General features: G+C 60.5%; 2 protein-coding genes across 2 annotated transcripts in view; one reads left to right on the plus strand and one right to left on the minus strand.

Annotated features, from left to right (window-relative positions):
* BICD2 (BICD cargo adaptor 2) overlaps positions 1-14837 on the plus strand; it is a 59212-nt gene that overhangs the window by 36107 nt on the left and 8268 nt on the right. The window contains 2 exon segments of the mRNA XM_070400948.1: positions 4252-4464; positions 13652-13804. Coding sequence (XP_070257049.1) covers positions 4252-4464; positions 13652-13804 — 366 coding nt within the window.
* Positions 2531-3195, minus strand: LOC138998807 (large ribosomal subunit protein eL39-like). Its single transcript, XM_070400814.1, has one exon. It carries the CDS (start codon positions 3166-3168, stop codon positions 3013-3015), a length of 156 nt encoding a protein of 51 aa, XP_070256915.1. The 5' UTR covers positions 3169-3195; the 3' UTR covers positions 2531-3012.

Below are 14837 nucleotides of genomic sequence, written 5' to 3' on the forward strand. Positions count from 1 at the left end.
ATATTCAGTAGTTTGCTTTCCTCCATTTCTGTCATTTGTGATCTGTTTCTTTGTCTCCGCATTTGTTATGCTTCCCTGTGTTGGTAGAATGGCTTTGTGTGCTAGGTGTCCTCTAGGACCCAGTGGCTCAGCCTCCCCAATTACCTGAGGTAGACACTCTTGGTGCACCCGTTTGTGGGCTGTGTGCACAGTCTTGTTGTAGTTAAGCCTTGATTGTTGTAGATAACACTGGGAGGAATTGACCTCCAGGCCAATTGTCCCAGCTGTGTCTACAGTGGGAGAATTTCTGTGCTGGAGACATCCTTCGGGGGCAAGACTTGCTTCAGTGGGGCTTTGGTGCTCACTGAGTCTGCCCCCTGAGTGTGTCCCTTATGGATCTGAGGAGTTGTAATCTGGATGGTCCCACTCTGACCACTGGGTACATTGGCTCTTGGATCTCTAAGGAGGTGCCAATTTAGCCTCTGCCTGAGACTACCCAGCAGGAGCTACGAAGAGATCTGCAGATTCCCTTTCCTTGTTTGGGGTTTGGAGGTGCCCAAATGAGGCCCAGCTGTGAAGCAGTGCAAGCTTCTGTGGGGCCTTGGGTCTTCTCTTGGAAGTTCTGGGTCTGTCTGACCCAGCTGCAGTTTGTTAGGTAATTTTCAGATTGCAAAGGGCCAGGGCATTCATATGCAAAAGCCTCTGCCCCAGCTTGGGTGGGGCGGGGTCTCAGGGGATAAACAGGGCGGAGCAAGCAGCTATGGCTGATCCTCAGCCCTGCCCTAAGGGGCCCCGAGTCTCAGTGTCCCAGTAATTGCTGCAAGCACCTTTGAGAGAAAGCCGCCCTCGAATTCCGAGTTCTGCTCGCTTCCAGACCGTCCAGTCTCTCCCCGCACGAGTGTGGGTCCCCAGAGACTTCCCGGAACCGGAGTTCAGAGTAGTTGGGGGCTTGTGACTCACTCCCCACTCAAAAAGACAGCTGCGTCCTCCGTTGCCAGCCCTTGCCGTGTGCGCCTCCGTACCTCTGCACTTTACTTCCGCAGCTCCTCTGAGTCTCAGTGTGCTTTTCTCTTTCCTTCTAGTTGTAGAATTTCCACTCAGCCAGCCTTCCTGTGGTTCTGGGTGATGTCCGTTTTGTCTGTTAGTTGTATTTTTGAATTTGTTGTGGGAGGCAGCAATTTCCAGTGTTGACCTATGCCGCCATCTTGGTTTCTCTCTGGATAGACTGCATTTATCCATTCATCAGTTGGTGGGCATTTGGGTTGTTTCCACTTCTGGGCTATGGTAAACATTTTTGTACAGTAGGTGTTTGTGTGATCGTCTATTATTTCTCTTGGAGCTCTGCCTAGGAATGGAATTGAGGGTCACATGGTAACTGTGTGTTTAACATGGTGAGGAACTGTTGTGCTGTTTTCCACAGCAGCAGCACCAGTGTACAAGGACCAAGTTTTCCAGATCTTCGCCAGCACTTTCCATTTTTACAAACTATAGCCATTCTAGTGAGTGTGAAATGCTGTCTCATTTTGGTTTTGACTTGCATTTTCCTAATGTCTACTGATGTTGAGCATCTTTTCATGTGCTTTTTGGCCATTTGTTCATCTTTTTTTAGAAATGTCTATTCAAGTTCTTGTCCATTTTTTAATTGGGTTATCTTTTTATTGTTGAGTAATAGTTCTTTACAGGTTCTAAATACTAGACTCTTATAAAAATATGATTTACAATCTTTTTTAAAATATATTTTTACTAGAGGCCAGTGCACAAAAATTTGTGCACTTGAGGGGGTGTCCCTCAGCCCGGACTGTGCCCTCTCTCAGTCTGGGACCCCTCAGAGGATGACCACCTGCTGGCTTAGGCCCACTCCCCGGGGGATTGGGCCTAAGCTGGCAATCAGACATACCTCTGGCAGCCCGGGAGCCCTTGGGGGATGTCCACTTGCCAGGGGGGAGCAAGCCTAAGCTGCAGTCGGACATCCTTAGCGCTGCTGAGGAGGTGGGAGAGGCTCCCACCACCACCGCTGTACTGGCAGCCATCAGCCAGGCTTGTGGCTGAGCAGAGCTCCCCCTGTGGGAACGCACTGACCACTAGGGGGCAGCTCCTGCATTGAGTGTCTGCCCCCTGGTGGTCAGTGTGCGTCATAGTGACCAGTCATTCCCAGTCGTTCTACTGTTAGGGACAGTTTGCATATTACCCTTTCATTATATAGGATAGAGGCCTGGTGCATGGGTGGGGGCCGGCTGGTTTGCCCTGAAGGGTGTCCCGCATCAGGGTGGGGGTCACGCTGGAGTGCCTGGCCAGCCTGGGTGAGTGGCTGATGGCTGTTTGCAGCTGGTCACACCCCCTTCAGGGTGGGGTCCCCTTTGGGGTGCCTGGCCAGCCTGGGTGAGGGTCTGATGGCTGTTTTCAGGCTGGTCAAGCCCCCCTCCCACCCCCAGTGGGGACCCTCACCCCATGGAGGTTTGGCCAGTCTGGGTGAGGGGCTGAGGGCCGTTTTCAGGCTGGCCAAGCCCTCCCCCTCCCCCCAACCCTGGCGACAGAAGCTCCCAGCCTCTCCTTTTTTCTTTTCTTTTCTTTTTTTTATTCTGGGATTTATTTACCTTCTATAATTGAAACTTTGTAGCCTTGAGAGGAGCTCAGAGCCACCCAGGGCAGGCAGGAGGGAAGCTTGGCTTCCTTTATTGCCAGGGGCAACCAAGCCTCCTGCTTGCTCCAGCTCCGTGGCTGCTGGCCGCCATCTTGGTTGGGTTAATTTGCATATAGTTGCTCTGATTGGCTGGTGGGCATGGCTTAAGGCGTAGCAAAGGTACGATCGTTTTGCATGGTTTTTTTTTTTGTTTTTTTAAAAAGATCTCATATTTATTACTGAATCAACCTTCTATTCCAGGAGGAAAAAAATCAACAGAGCAAAATCACAAGTTCATTAATCTTCCAATTAAAATGCCCCAACTGTCCAGACAGTAGCATCTTTTCAATCATTTAAGGGTGTAGGCAACCTGGATACAGCATAAATGTGAGTCATCTCGCATGTGTGATTTCTCATAGGTCCAGTTTGGTTCTTCTCCAATGTCTCCTCTTCGAGTTGTACCTGATTTTATTACCAGTTTTCATCCGAATCCATTGGGGAATGGGCCGATTCTGCTTTTGTTTCTTGGCCAGGAACCTCTTGATCCTGAAAGTCTTGTGGGAAGACATGGTGAGGGAGAGGCAAGCGCGCGCACCTCAATGGCGGAGAAAGAGATTGGTTTCAGAGAGGAAGGGAGAGGGAGACAGAGATAGAAGCATCAATGATGAGAGAGAATCATTGATCGGCTGCCTCCTGCATGTCCCCTACTGGGGTTCGAGCCCACAACCTGGCCATGTACCCTTGACCGGAATTGAACCTGGTACCCTTCAGTCTGCAGGCCAACGCTCTATCCACTGAGCCAAACCAGCTAGGGCTGGCCAGTCACTTTCTACGTTTTAATTTGTTATATTAGAAATACTCCTGCCTAGTAGCATCTTATACATACCTTTGCACGGTTTCCCAGGCGTCTTCTTGGACTAAATTCCTGGACTTAGTATTATATTTGTTTGGTCATATTGGCATGTTAGCCTAGACCTAGATTATAGTAAACGAGTGGAAATGTTCCTGTTTCTCTCAAATAAAGGCATTAATTTCCTTGCTATTCAGGAGCCCTGTAAAGAGACAGGTCTCCCCCTCTCCTGAGGTTGGCATAGGGCAGCCTGTGGAAAGCGGGCACGGGGAGGGCACACAGCATTGGCCTGTGGGGGTTCCATTTTGGCTGCTGGGATGTACAGGGTGGGAGGAAAAGAGAAGTAGAGGTACTTCCTGGGGCCTGCCCCTTGCCTGGAGGACAAGGCACGATGGGAGGCGCCCGCCAGCACAGGACTCTGGCCTAGTTACTCTCACCCATGGGCTCTTCCCTGAGTCCCCCCATGACCCTTTGCCTCCCACAGCCCAAAGACCTCCCTGGGTCTGGAGTGGCGGCATCCTCTCCCGTCAGACAATTTCAGCTCTGTGCCCAGGTCCTGGGCAGGCGAGTAGAGTCTCGAATTAGGCACACGTGGTGGCCTGTTGGCTGCTTTTGAGTGTCCTGGTTCATGCTCTGGTCTCCTCATGCAGGCTGAGCCCCCTTGGGCATAGGTGTCTACCCAGGATGAGTGGACAGATCTACAGTCAGTCCCCCCACTCCCTACCCTCCACCCCGTGTCTGGCTCCATGTGCACTTGCAGGAGTGCTGGCCTGGCCTACTCTCGGTGTCTCTTCTCCCGCAGGCATTTGGACAGGTGCACACGAACCACAGGAAGGTGGCCGCGGATGGTGAGAGCCGGGAGGAGAGTCTGATCCAGGAGTCGGCCTCCAAGGAGCAGTACTATGAGCGGAAGGTGCTGGAGCTGCAGACGGAGCTGAAGCAGCTGCGCAACGTGCTCACCAATGCGCAGTCGGAGGGCGAGCGCCTGGCCTCGGTGGCACAGGAGCTGAAGGAGGTACCCTCGGGCTGGGCACGGGCAGGCTGCTCCCTGGTGAGGAGGCAGCCCCGGAGTGCGCCGGGGTGGGGGTGCGGCCACACGCCCAGTTGTCCCATCAGCTCAGCCCCAGCCTCATGTGGTTCAGCCAGTAAGTGTCCTGGCTCTGCTTGAGCTGTGCATCCTGGTCTCAGGACAGCTCATTCCTCAGATGAAAGTGGGACTAGAGCGTCCCTGCCATCTTGTGACGAAGAAGTCAGAAGGGGTCACTGCAGATGGCACCCAGGACCAAGCTCGACCCTGATAGGACCTGGCCGTGAGAGGCGTGGCTGAGTGGAAAGCGGAGGGCAAGTGGCCAGTGGCCAGTGGCCTCCGAGGCAAGTGGCAAGGTGGGCCACTGACTTCTAAACAGAGCTGGACAGGGACGCGGGTCAGCTGGGAGTCTGAGCTGCAGCCCTACCCGTGGCCGTGGGCCTCCTCAGAGCCCCAGGTGCTCAGGAAGAGCAAAGGGCTTGTCTGGGCCGCCAAGAGGCCCAGACTGTTTCCTGGGAGGATAGTGACAGGCAGGCATACAGCTCTTAGACATGAGGGTCCCACAGGATTCAGAGGGAACACTGGCAAAGTTTGGGACAGAACCCAGGGCCAGCCTCAATGACCTCTGACCCAAATGAACCAGCCCTTCCCCCTTTGGTTCATGTGCGTCCGAGGGCTTTGCGGCCTGTGAGCCTAGGAGCTTGGCTGAGATCTGGAGGTGGGCAGCCCTGGCGGCCTGGAACTGGAGTGTGTGACCCCATTTCCTCCCACAGGATGGCCCTGGTCCAGGTGGGAGAGGGGCTGTTAGGGTGGGAAATGGACCTCCTCAGGCCCGAGTTCATTCTGCCTCCTCCCTCTTCCAGAGGCGCCTCTCCTGGGCTGTGAGGAGAGTGCTGGGACCTGCTGACTCCTGGCTTTGGGTGCCAGGAAGGGAGCTCAGCCAGTCCCACAGGTCTGGTGGGGGCCGGGATCCCTGCTCTTCCTGTCAGTGCTTCAGGAGAAAGCCTGCCGATCCCCAAACACCCTCAGCCGCCTCTTTCTCCCGAGGCACATCCTTATCCCCGAAGTCTCTGTGGGGCAGGCCACGTGGAGTCGTCTGGTTCCTGGTGGGGAGGAAGCTCCCTCCTGCCACCAGCTTGGACCAAGTCCTGGTCAGTCCCTTCCATTGCTAGCTCCATTCGTATCCTGCTCCCAGGCCTCTCCTGCCCCAGCCCTCCCCTGCTCCAGCCCTCCCCTGCTCCCAGCCCTCCCCTGCTCCCAGGCCTCTCCTGCCCCAGCCCTCCCCTGCCCCAGCCCTCCCCTGCTCCCAGCCCTCTCCTGCTCCAGCCCTCCCCTGCTCCCAGCCCTCCCCCTGCTCCCAGGCCTCTCCTGCCCCAGCCCTCCCCTGCTCCCAGCCCTATCCTGCTCCCAGGCCTCTCCTGCCCCAGCCCTCCCCTGCTCCCAGCCCTCCCCTGCTCCCAGGCCTCTCCTGCCCCAGCCCTCCCCTGCTCCCAGCCCTATCCTGCTCCCAGGCCTCTCCTGCCCCAGCCCTCCCCTGCTCCCAGCCCTATCCTGCTCCCAGGCCTCTCCTGCCCCAGCCCTCCCCTGCTCCCAGCCCTCCCCTGCTCCCAGGCCTCTCCTGCCCCAGCCCTCCCCTGCTCCCAGCCCTCCCCTGCTCCCAGGCCTCTCCTGCCCCAGCCCTCCCCTGCTCCCAGCCCTCCCCTGCTCCCAGGCCTCTCCTGCTCCAGCCCTCCCCTGCTCCCAGCCCTCCCCTGCTCCCAGACCTCTCCTGCCCCAGCCCTCCCCTGCTCCCAGCACTCCCCGCTCCCAGGCCTCTCCTGCTCCCAGGCCTCCCCTGCTCCCAGCCCTCCCCTGCTCCCAGGCCTCTCCTGCCCCCAGGCCTCTCCTGCTCCAGCCCTCCCCTGCTCCCAGCACTCCCCTGATCCCAGGCCTCTCCTGCTCCAGCCCTCCCCTGCTCCCAGCCCTCCCCTGCTCCCAGGCCTCTCCTGCTCCAGCCCTCCCCTGCTCCCAGGCCTCGCCTGCTCCCAACCCTCCCCTGCTCCCAGCCCTATCCTGCTCCCAGGCCTCTCCTGCTCCAGCCCTCCCCTGCTCCCAGCCCTCCCCTGCTCCCAGGCCTCTCCTGCTCCAGCCCTCCCCTGCTCCCAGGCCTCGCCTGCTCCCAACCCTCCCCTGCTCCCAGCCCTATCCTGCTCCCAGGCCTCTCCTGCCCCCAGGCCTCCCCTGCTCCCAGCCCTCCCCTGCTCCCAGGCCTCTCCTGCCCCCAGGCCTCTCCTGCTCCAGCCCTCCCCTGCTCCCAGCCCTCCCCTGCTCCCAGCCCTCCCCTGCTCCCAGGCCTCTCCTGCTCCCAACCCTCCCCTGCTCCCAGCCCTCCCCTGCTCCCAGCCCTCCCCTGCTCCCAGGCCTCTCCTGCTCCCAACCCTCCCCTGCTCCCAGGCCTCTCCTGCTCCCAGCCCTCCCCTGCTCCCAGGCCTCTCCTGCCCCCAGGCCTCTCCTGCTCCCAGCCCTCCCCTGCTCCCAGGCCTCTCCTGCTCCAGCCCTCCCCTGCTTCCAGCCCTCTCCTGCCCCAGCCCTCCCTTGCCCCAGCCCTATCCTGCTCCAGGCCTCCCCTGCTCCAGCCCTCCCCTGCTCCCAGCCCTCCCCTGCTCCCAGGCCTCTCCTGCTCCAGCCCTCCCCTGCTCCCAGCCCTATCCTGCTCCCAGGCCTCTCCTGCTCCAACCCTCCCCTGCTCCCAGCCCTATCCTGCTCCCAGGCCTCTCCTGCCCCCAGGCCTCCCCTGCTCCCAGCCCTCCCCTGCTCCCAGGCCTCTCCTGCCCCCAGGCCTCTCCTGCTCCAGCCCTCCCCTGCTCCCAGCCCTCCCCTGCTCCCAGCCCTCCCCTGCTCCCAGGCCTCTCCTGCTCCCAACCCTCCCCTGCTCCCAGGCCTCTCCTGCTCCCAGCCCTCCCCTGCTCCCAGGCCTCTCCTGCCCCCAGGCCTCTCCTGCTCCCAGCCCTCCCCTGCTCCCAGGCCTCTCCTGCCCCAGCCCTCCCCAGCTCCCAGGCCTCTCCTGCCCCAGCCCTCCCCTGCTCTCAGCCCTCCCCAGCTCCCAGGCCTCCCCTGCCCCAGCCCTCCCCTGCCCCAGCCCTCCCCTGCTCTCAGCCCTCCCCTGCTCCCAGCCCTCCCCTGCCCCAGCCCTCTCCTGCCCCAGCCCTCCCCTGCTCTCAGCCCTCCCCTGCTCTCAGCCCTCCCCTGCTCCCAGCCCTCTCCTGCCCCAGCCCTCCCCTGCTCTCAGCCCTCCCCTGCTCCCAGCCCTCTCCTGCTCCCAGCCCTCCCCTGCTCCCAGGCCTCTCCTGCCCCAGCCCTCCCCAGCTCCCAGGCCTCTCCTGCCCCAGCCCTCCCCTGCCCCAGCCCTCTCCTGCCCCAGCCCTCCCCTGCCCCAGCCCTCCCCTGCTCTCAGCCCTCCCCAGCTCCCAGGCCTCCCCTGCCCCAGCCCTCTCCTGCCCCAGCCCTCCCCTGCTCTCAGCCCTCCCCTGCTCTCAGCCCTCCCCTGCTCCCAGCCCTCTCCTGCTCCAGCCCTCCCTTGCCCCAGCCCTCCCCTGCTCTCAGCCCTCCCCTGCTCCCAGCCCTCTCCTGCCCCAGCCCTCCCCTGCTCCCAGCCCTCCCCTGCCCCAGCCCTCCCCTGCTCTCAGCCCTCCCCTGCTCTCAGCCCTCCCCTGCTCCCAGCCCTCTCCTGCCCCAGCCCTCCCTTGCCCCAGCCCTATCCTGCTCCAGGCCTCCCCTGCTCCAGCCCTCCCCTGCTCCCAGCCCTCCCCTGCTCCCAGGCCTCTCCTGCCCCAGCCCTCCCCTGCTCCCAGCCCTCCCCTGCTCCCAGCCCTCCCCTGCTCCCAGGCCTCTCCTGCTCTCAGCCCTCCCCTGCTCCCAGCCCTCCCCTGCTCCCAGGCCTCTCCTGCCTCAGCCCTCCCCTGCTCCCAGCCCTCCCCTGCTCCCAGGCCTCTCCTGCTCCCAGGCCTCTCCTGCTCCCACCCCTCCCCTGCTCCCAGCCCTCCCCTGCTCCCAGGCCTCTCCTGCCCCAGCCCTCCCCTGCTCCCAGCCCTCCCCTGCTCCCAGGCCTCTCCTGCTCCCGGCCCTCCCCGGCTCCCAGGCCTCCCCTGCTCCCAGCCCTCCATTGCTCCCAGGCCTCCCCTGCTCCAGCCCTCCCCTGCTCTCAGCCCTCCCCTGCTCCCAGGCCTCTCCTGCCCCAGCCCTCCCCTGCTCCCAGCCCTCCCATGCTCCAGCCCTCCCCTGCTCCCAGCCCTCCCCTGCTCCCAGGCCTCTCCTGCCCCAGCCCTCCCCTGCTCCCAGCCCTATCCTGCTCCCAGGCCTCTCCTGCCCCAGCCCTCCCCTGCTCCCAGCCCTCCCCTGCTCCCAGGCCTCTCCTGCCCCAGCCCGCCCCTGCTCCCAGGCTTCTCCTGCCCCAGCCCTCCCCTGCTCTCAGCCCTCCCCTGCTCTCAGCCCTCCCCTGCTCCCAGGCCTCTCCTGCCCCAGCCCTCTCCTGCCCCAGCCCTCCCCTGCTCCCAGCCCTCCCCTGCTCCCAGCCCTCCCCTGCTCCCAGGCCTCTCCTGCCCCAGCCCGCCCCTGCTCCCAGGCTTCTCCTGCCCCAGCCCTCCTCTGCTCTCAGCCCTCCCCTGCTCCCAGGCCTCTCCTGCCCCAGCCCTCCCCTGCTCCCAGCCCTCCCATGCTCCAGCCCTCCCCTGCTCCCAGCCCTCCCCTGCTCCCAGGCCTCTCCTGCCCCAGCCCTCCCCTGCTCCCAGCCCTATCCTGCTCCCAGGCCTCTCCTGCCCCAGCCCTCCCCTGCTCCCAGCCCTCCCCTGCTCCCAGGCCTCTCCTGCCCCAGCCCGCCCCTGCTCCCAGGCTTCTCCTGCCCCAGCCCTCCCCTGCTCTCAGCCCTCCCCTGCTCTCAGCCCTCCCCTGCTCCCAGGCCTCTCCTGCCCCAGCCCTCTCCTGCCCCAGCCCTCCCCTGCTCCCAGCCCTCCCCTGCTCCCAGCCCTCCCCTGCTCCCAGGCCTCTCCTGCCCCAGCCCTCTCCTGCCCCTGCCCTCTCCTGCCCCAGCCCTCCCCTGCTCCAGCCCTCCCCTGCTCCCAGCCCTCCCCTGCTCCCAGGCCTCTCCTGCCCCAGCCCTCTCCTGCCCCTGCCCTCTCCTGCCCCAGCCCTCTCCTGCCCCAGCCCTCCCCTGCTCCCAGCCCTCCCCTGCTCCCAGCCCTCCCCTGCTCCCAGGCCTCTCCTGCCCCAGCCCTCTCCTGCCCCTGCCCTCTCCTGCCCCAGCCCTCCCCTGCCCCAGCCCTCCCCTGCTCTCAGCCCTCCCCTGCTCTCAGCCCTCCCCTGCTCTCAGCCCTCCCCTGCTCCCAGCCCTCCCCTGCTCTCAGCCCTCCCCTGCTCCCAGCCCTCTCCTGCTCTCAGCCCTCCCCTGCTCCCAGGCCTCCCCTGCTCCCAGCCCTCCCCTGCTCCCAGGCCTCTCCTGCTCTCAGCCCTCCCCCGCCCCCGGGCCCCTTTGACCCCATCACACCCCTCTCTACACGCACTTCCTGAGACCAGGAGCTTTCTCCACGCCGCCCCAGAATCCCACACCATGGTAGTTCTGCCAAGCCTCGGGCAGTCTGGCCTTTTCCTGTCACGCTCAGACGCCCAGCCTCGGATCCCGGCTCCGTGGCCACGTGCACGTCCAGGTGTTTGTTACAGCAGCACTCTGTCCTGGTAGCAAGCCTGTATTCGCTTTCTTGGACAAGTTGGCACAAAACACTAGCTTAAAGGCAGAAGCTTATGCTCTTCAATTTCCTGTCTGAAATGAAGGTGCCAGCAGGGCTTTCCCCCTGCGGGGCCTCCTGCCTGGTGGTGACCGCCTTGGCATGCCTGTCCTGTGGCCGCGCTGTTCCCGTCTCTGCCTCAGTGGTCACCTCTCCTGTGCGGACCACATAGCTCAGGGCTGGGACTCGGGCTGTGGGACTCCCTCACAGGCGGCACCCTGGCCGTGCTGCGGGCATAGCTTCTGTGGCAGCACAACACCCCCCACCCCGACCCTCCCCCACCCCTGGCCTTCTTTGGGGGTCGCCTGGGGGCGCTTCAGCTGCAGTGAGTCCCCAGCACAGCTGGTGCTCAGCGGTGAAGGGAGGGGCGAGTCCCTTGCTAGCCAAGCCCCAGCACAGTGCCTGTGGAGACGGGCAGGTGCCACACATTGCCCAGGCCCATGGAGACTGAAAGCAGGCGTTGGCTGCTAATTGCCGTGTGGTTCCTTTTAGGGCGATGAAGTGCCCGGGCACTGGGTAGTGGTGCTCTGAGTCAGCGGCCCGCTGATTCGTACACTTTCCGTGGGCGATCCTTTGGGTGTGTGAATTTCACCTCCATGAAGAACAGGTGACCCTGTGAAGGAAGTCTGTGCGGATTTAGCTCAGCACAGGTGTCCACTTGAGGGGAGGTGCTTAGTTTTAAATAAAGCCCGTTGACAGGGACAGGGACCGAATTTGCTCATGGCCAACCCTTCCTTCGCCCAGTCTCCCCACACTGAACGGGCAGGTGCCCACGCAGGTGTGTCTGCCCAGGGTAGGCTGGACTGAAGGGGAGGGGCACCCAGTCCTCTTCACAAAGCCAGTGCCTAGCCCACATTCTGATGTTAGTGGTGAGGGCTCACAGAGAAGCAGATGAACGGGTGTGTGAGAGAGAGATGTGTGCGTGAGTGATGGGGAGGGTGTGTGAGATGGAGGGTGTGCGCGTGAGACGGTGTATATATCATGGAAAGTATGAGTGAGACGGTGAGTGCGTGAGATGGCGCGTGTGCATGTATATGTCATGGAGGGTGTGCGCACGAGATGGAGGGTGTGCACATGTATGTCATGGAGGGTGTGTGCGTGAGATGGAGCATGTGTGTGTGTGCGCACGCAGAGAATCACATAAGGAATTGGTTCCCAGGACTATAGGACCTGGCAGCCCCAGCTTCGCAGGGGGGCAGCTGGTGAGCACTCTGGGGAGAGTCCATGTTGTAGCTCTATCTGAAGGCCACCTGGGGGCAGCATTCTCTTTCTGAGAGTTCTGGAGTTTTTTTGTTTCTGTTTTTTTAAGGCCTTCGACTGATTGGTGAGGCCCACTCACACAGTGGAGGGTCATCTGCTTTACTCATGGTTGGCTAATTTCAGTGTCAATCTCATCGAAAGATCCCGGACATCTAGGCTGGTGTTTGAGCAAATATCTGGATGCTGGGGCCGCACTCAGTTGGCACTGAAACCCACTGCCCCGTCGTTGGGTGTCAGTGCGAGGCCCAGAGGCGAGGTTGCATGCGCACCTGGCTGGGACTCCCAGCTGCCTCCCCAGGTAAATGGAAGCGAGCCCGTGTGGTCCCTCGTGGAAGTGGCCATCACACTGCCGTCATGCTTCGTTTTGCTTGTTTGCCAGGACCTTTGCTCTGTGGGGCCAGGCCTTTTCTCCAGGCAGTTCCCTGGTGTTGACTCCCGGCATCCACCTCCCGGGCCCGTCTGCAGAGTTTGCGCCCTTCCATTTGCTAGCGGTCTTGGGAGCTGTACGTGATGATTCCCCCTCTGTGGCTTTTTTTTGCTCTTTTTTTAAATTTAAATCTACTTCATTTAATAATATCACGTTACTGTTTGTGTGTGCCTGCGTGGAATTTGGAATCGCGTCTGCACTGGGTGCATGGAGGCCATCACAAGGACCCTCCGTGCCCGCGGAGAGGCCCGTGCACTGGGAGAGGACAGAGCGAGCTGTGGGCCCAGCAGGTGCCTGGCCCAGGTGCGGCGGCATTGGCTGGGGCACCAGATCTTTGCAGATCTACAGGGAGGCCACTTGGAGCGACAGGGGAGGTGAGGGGAGATAGTGTGTCTAGGGGTCAGTTATGTCCCCAGGGACACTGGCTCTGTCTGGAGACAGTTTCAGTTGCTTCCACAGGGGAGGCTGCATTTGGTGGGCAGGGGTCAGGGAACTGCTAAAGGTCCTGCAGCGTAAAGGTGACCCCAGGATGTTGCAGAGTCTGGGGCCAAGGGACCAGGTTCTGGGACATGGTACACACGGCAGCCTCTTCCTGCAGGACATCTGAATCCTCAAGGCAACCTGAAGGCAGGAACTATTTTTTAACAGGTTCATAGAGATAATTTACATCCTTACAACTCACCCATTTAACCCTTTGAGCGCCAACCAATATCCTAGGAACTATGCTAAAATTGCCAAGGCATTTTTGCTGATTGTACAGCAGTTTAGGAAAAAAATTATGAATCGCAAGTAAATGAAGTTACATATTCAATATCTTCCACAGAATCGTCATCTTCACAGCAAGAATTGACATATTTAGCAATATCATCATCACTAATAAAAGCGGACTTAGAACTGGACACTGCAGGAGGAGCGTGATAGCGCTCCTGGCACTTTTGGCGAAAGACAGGAGCATGATTGCGCTCCCTGGCACTCTAGGGGTTAAAGTGTACAAGTCAGTGGGCTTTAGTATATTCACAGATTATGCACCATCTCAAATCAGCTTTAAAACATTTCATCATTCCAGAAAGACACCCCGTTAGCAGACACTGCCCATCCCCCCAAACCGATCTTCCCTTGCCCCCTACAGCCATTCACCTACTTTCCATCTCTGGTTTTGCCTCTTCTGGACATTTCATTTATGCGGAATCATACAATACATGACCTCTTGTCATGGATTCTTTCCCTCGTGATAATGTTTTCATTCGGGTTGCGGCATTGTGTCAATTGTATGAATGTTTTAAAATGTTTTTATTGGTTTTAGAGAGAGATTGATCTGTTGGCTCCTGCATGCATCCAGACTGGGGATTGAACCCGAGTCTGGGCCTGTGCCCTGACCTGGAATCAAACTTCACAGGACGACACTTACCCAACTGAGCCACACTGGCCCGGGCCCACATATGCTTCTCTGTTCTTCAGTCTGTGCTTTCGTTTCTCTGGGGTGCAGCCAAGGAGCAGCATTGCCAGGGCAGGTGGAATTGCTGAGCTGTTCCCACAGGCTACACCACTGTAACCCATTTTACAGATGAAGAAATCAAGGGTCACAGCCCTTCGCTGTTCACCGCTCACCCTGCCCAGGGCCCCTGCTCCCCTGCAGGCAGCCACACTTGGCCTGACTGCGCCAAGCCCCCCAAACCCCAGGGGTGGCAGGGCCAGCTGGGCAGGCTGCTCACACCCGCCTTCCTCCCGGCAGATCAATCAGAACGTGGAGCTTCAGCGGGGCCGCCTCCGGGATGACATCAAGGAGTACAAGTTCCGGGAGGCCCGCCTGCTGCAGGACTACTCGGAGTTGGAGGAGGAGAACATCAGCCTGCAGAAGCAGGTGTCTGTGCTCAGGCAGAACCAGGCAAGTGGCTGGCTGGGGTTAGCTCTGGGCCGTGACCCTCACACCCCCTCATTCTGCCATTTTGCGTTGTCGGAAGGCCACACACTAATGCTGACCAGGAGTGTGGTGCAGGGTCTGGCCCCCCCACAACCGTAAGAACAGGGCCTCTGGCTTCAGTGTTGGCTGACCATGGCCTGGCCGAGGCCTCCTGGCCAGCAGAAATGGGAGATGCAGGAGTGATGAAGAGGTGACACCAAAAATCTTCAGAGGCTGGGTATCCAGCTTAGTCCCCTCCGAGGTGCTGGCGGGAAGCCCACGATGTCCCCTTACCCTGTGGTGCCTGGGAGGTGTCGGCCTGCGCTTCCCTCCTGCTGTCTCAGGTGCCAGCCCCCTGTGATCCTTTGTGGTCCCGGCCTTGAGGGACCCTCTGGGTGAAGCCAGGGTCTACCTTGAGGAGCAGTGGGGATGCTCAAGCCATCATCTGTCCTCAGTAACTCAGCAACAGGTGAGACGAGGAGGCTCATCTTCCCCTGTGACCGGCCAACCAGGTGGTCCTGGCCCGAGGGTCTCAGTGCTCTCCCTGGCACCTGCTTCTCTCAGCCAGCGCCACAGTTCCACAGTGGGCACTGAGGGGCCTCCTCCCCCAGTGGGAATTCTGCAGAGGGAAGTGTGGGCCACGTGCTTAGCCCAACAACAGAACCTCCGTGTTTGCAAAAGCCAGCAGAGAGCACACTTCTCCCCAAGAACGCAGCACAGAGCTCCGCCTCTGGCTGCACAAGGGCCCCGAGGAGAGGGAGACCTCGCCTCCAGCCTGAGCAGCATGTGGTGGAGCCCAGCTCCATCCTAGGCATGTCCTCTGGGCTTCGGCCATCCAAGATGCGCTCACTGCTGCCTCTCAGTGGGTTCCTTACATTTTTCTTTTCTTTTTTTATTGTCTAAGGTTTTACATGTCTCCCTTTTCCCCAATTGACACCTCCCCCTCACCCCCCGAGCCATTCCCACCCCAGGCAAGCCCCCACCGCCCCAGTGTCTGTGTCCATTGGTTATGCTTATA

The sequence above is a fragment of the Myotis yumanensis genome, unplaced genomic scaffold, assembly GCF_028538775.1.
Source record: "Myotis yumanensis isolate MYYU_CA2020_CCGP unplaced genomic scaffold, mMyoYum1.0.hap1 SCAF_21, whole genome shotgun sequence".
Lineage (NCBI taxonomy): Eukaryota > Metazoa > Chordata > Mammalia > Chiroptera > Vespertilionidae > Myotis > Myotis yumanensis.